The sequence below is a fragment of the Trypanosoma theileri genome, assembly GCF_002087225.1.
Source record: "Trypanosoma theileri isolate Edinburgh chromosome Unknown TM35_Tth_58_V1, whole genome shotgun sequence".
Lineage (NCBI taxonomy): Eukaryota > Euglenozoa > Kinetoplastea > Trypanosomatida > Trypanosomatidae > Trypanosoma > Trypanosoma theileri.
In genome coordinates, this window is record NW_021639900.1 from 1 (window position 1) to 1,695 (window position 1,695).

General features: G+C 38.1%; 1 protein-coding gene across 1 annotated transcript; it reads right to left on the reverse strand.

Annotated features, from left to right (window-relative positions):
- Positions 1-1,336: 1,336 nt before the first annotated feature.
- On the reverse strand, positions 1,337-1,693 carry TM35_000581000 (uncharacterized protein; the record flags this gene model as incomplete). The annotated part of the gene is made up of 1 exon (XM_029030869.1): positions 1,337-1,693. A coding segment is annotated over one exon (357 nt), but the record flags the coding sequence as incomplete, so codon positions are not given.
- Positions 1,694-1,695: the final 2 nt, after the last annotated feature.

A 1,695-nucleotide genomic window follows, 5' to 3' on the forward strand; every position in this document is an offset into this window, starting at 1 on the left:
ATCTTTGTCTCACTCTCCGTATCAGGGACTTGGTCGGAAAGATCGGCGGCAGGCACTTCTTCAGCGAGGACGTGCACACACGCACATGAGAGCAGGAGAGCGAGGATACACAGCACGTAGCGCATCATTACCATTACAATACTTCTTGTAGTAGTCTTACTTCAATCGCTTACAGAAAAATAAAAACCGGATAGAAAAACCAGAAACAAAGTGAATCAATGTAAACAAGAAAATAAAAAAACACACCAAATCAAACAACACTCAACAATTACAGCAGAAGCACACACATGAAAAAAAGGTGCAATCATAACTCATATAGTGCCCAAATAAAAGGAACAACGCATACAATACCCAAAAACAAACAGATAATCCCAATAAACCCTCAAAAGAAAAAAAAGAAATTAAAGAATACAACCATCAGAAGCAAGCACAGCAATAAAATCAAAATGCCTCTTCCTGTAGGACCAAGCACAATTACAAATATACTTATGTATTCCTTATTTTTCTTTCTCCCCTCAAAACACTGTAACACACAACAATGCAGAAAAAATTACACAGAGCCCAAGCAAAGAAAATGAAAAAAAAAAAAAAAAACACAAATTAAGAAGAGGACCAACTGCACAAAAATAACTCACAGACCACTGAGATGCTCGTTTGTTCAAGTAATTACGAATACCAATTGTATTAACTACTATTTGTTCCTTTGCTCTTATAAAACAGATTACCAAAAACCGTGAAGGGCAAAAGCACACAATGACCCACGCACACTAAAGCAAAGAAAGATATTAATCATTAGCCCAATTTACCCAGTAAACACAGAAATATACAACAACTATGGGTGTAAGTCTATATGTGTATACATACGCAATTATAAATATAAATTCATCTGCTATTATTATTTCTTTCACTGCAAAAAAGCAGTTCATCATCATCATCACAGTGCAAGCCCAGGCACACACAGAGAGAGTGTCCAAGAACACGCACAACACCCCATGCCTCTAGTTTATGTATGAAATTACTGCACACACATATATACTCATGTGTACTAGCAAGAGATGTATACCGTCAGTGAGCAAAAAAGCCCAGTTTTCTGCAAACACACACAACGGAAAAAGCAAGTAATGGAATTATTAGAAAAAGAACACACACAAAAAAAAGTAAAAGAAAAGATATTCGAATTAAAAGAGAAAGCTGGCAAACAGATTATTAATTTATTCACCCATGGTGGATGTACGCAATTATGATTATGTTAGTTTAACCATTATTATTATTATTATTTGCCCTCAGATGAGACCCACCGTTCAGTACACAGTAAAGGAGAACAACATAGCCACAATCAGTAGTGGTACACGCACCCACACAGAACTGCTGATACTGCTGCTGCTGTCTGCATCACCCTTCTTGTTGTTGTTTGCAGTTTCAGGAGGAAGTGTTGTTGTTGTTGAGGTGCTGGTTGATTCCTCATTAGTGGATGTGCTATCAGTTTCAGGGTTCGTACTCGCTGAGTTATTCGTTGATGTTTCTGCAGAATTACCACCTTCCGCAGTTCCATCAGTTTGAGAAGACGCAGAAGGAGGAGATGATTGTGCACCTGTACCTTCTCCACTGGCTGCACTGGTGTTGACTGCGCTACTATTATTGGATGTATCACCAGATTGTTGAGGTTGCTGCGTTGAAGCTTCTTGATTTGAGTTT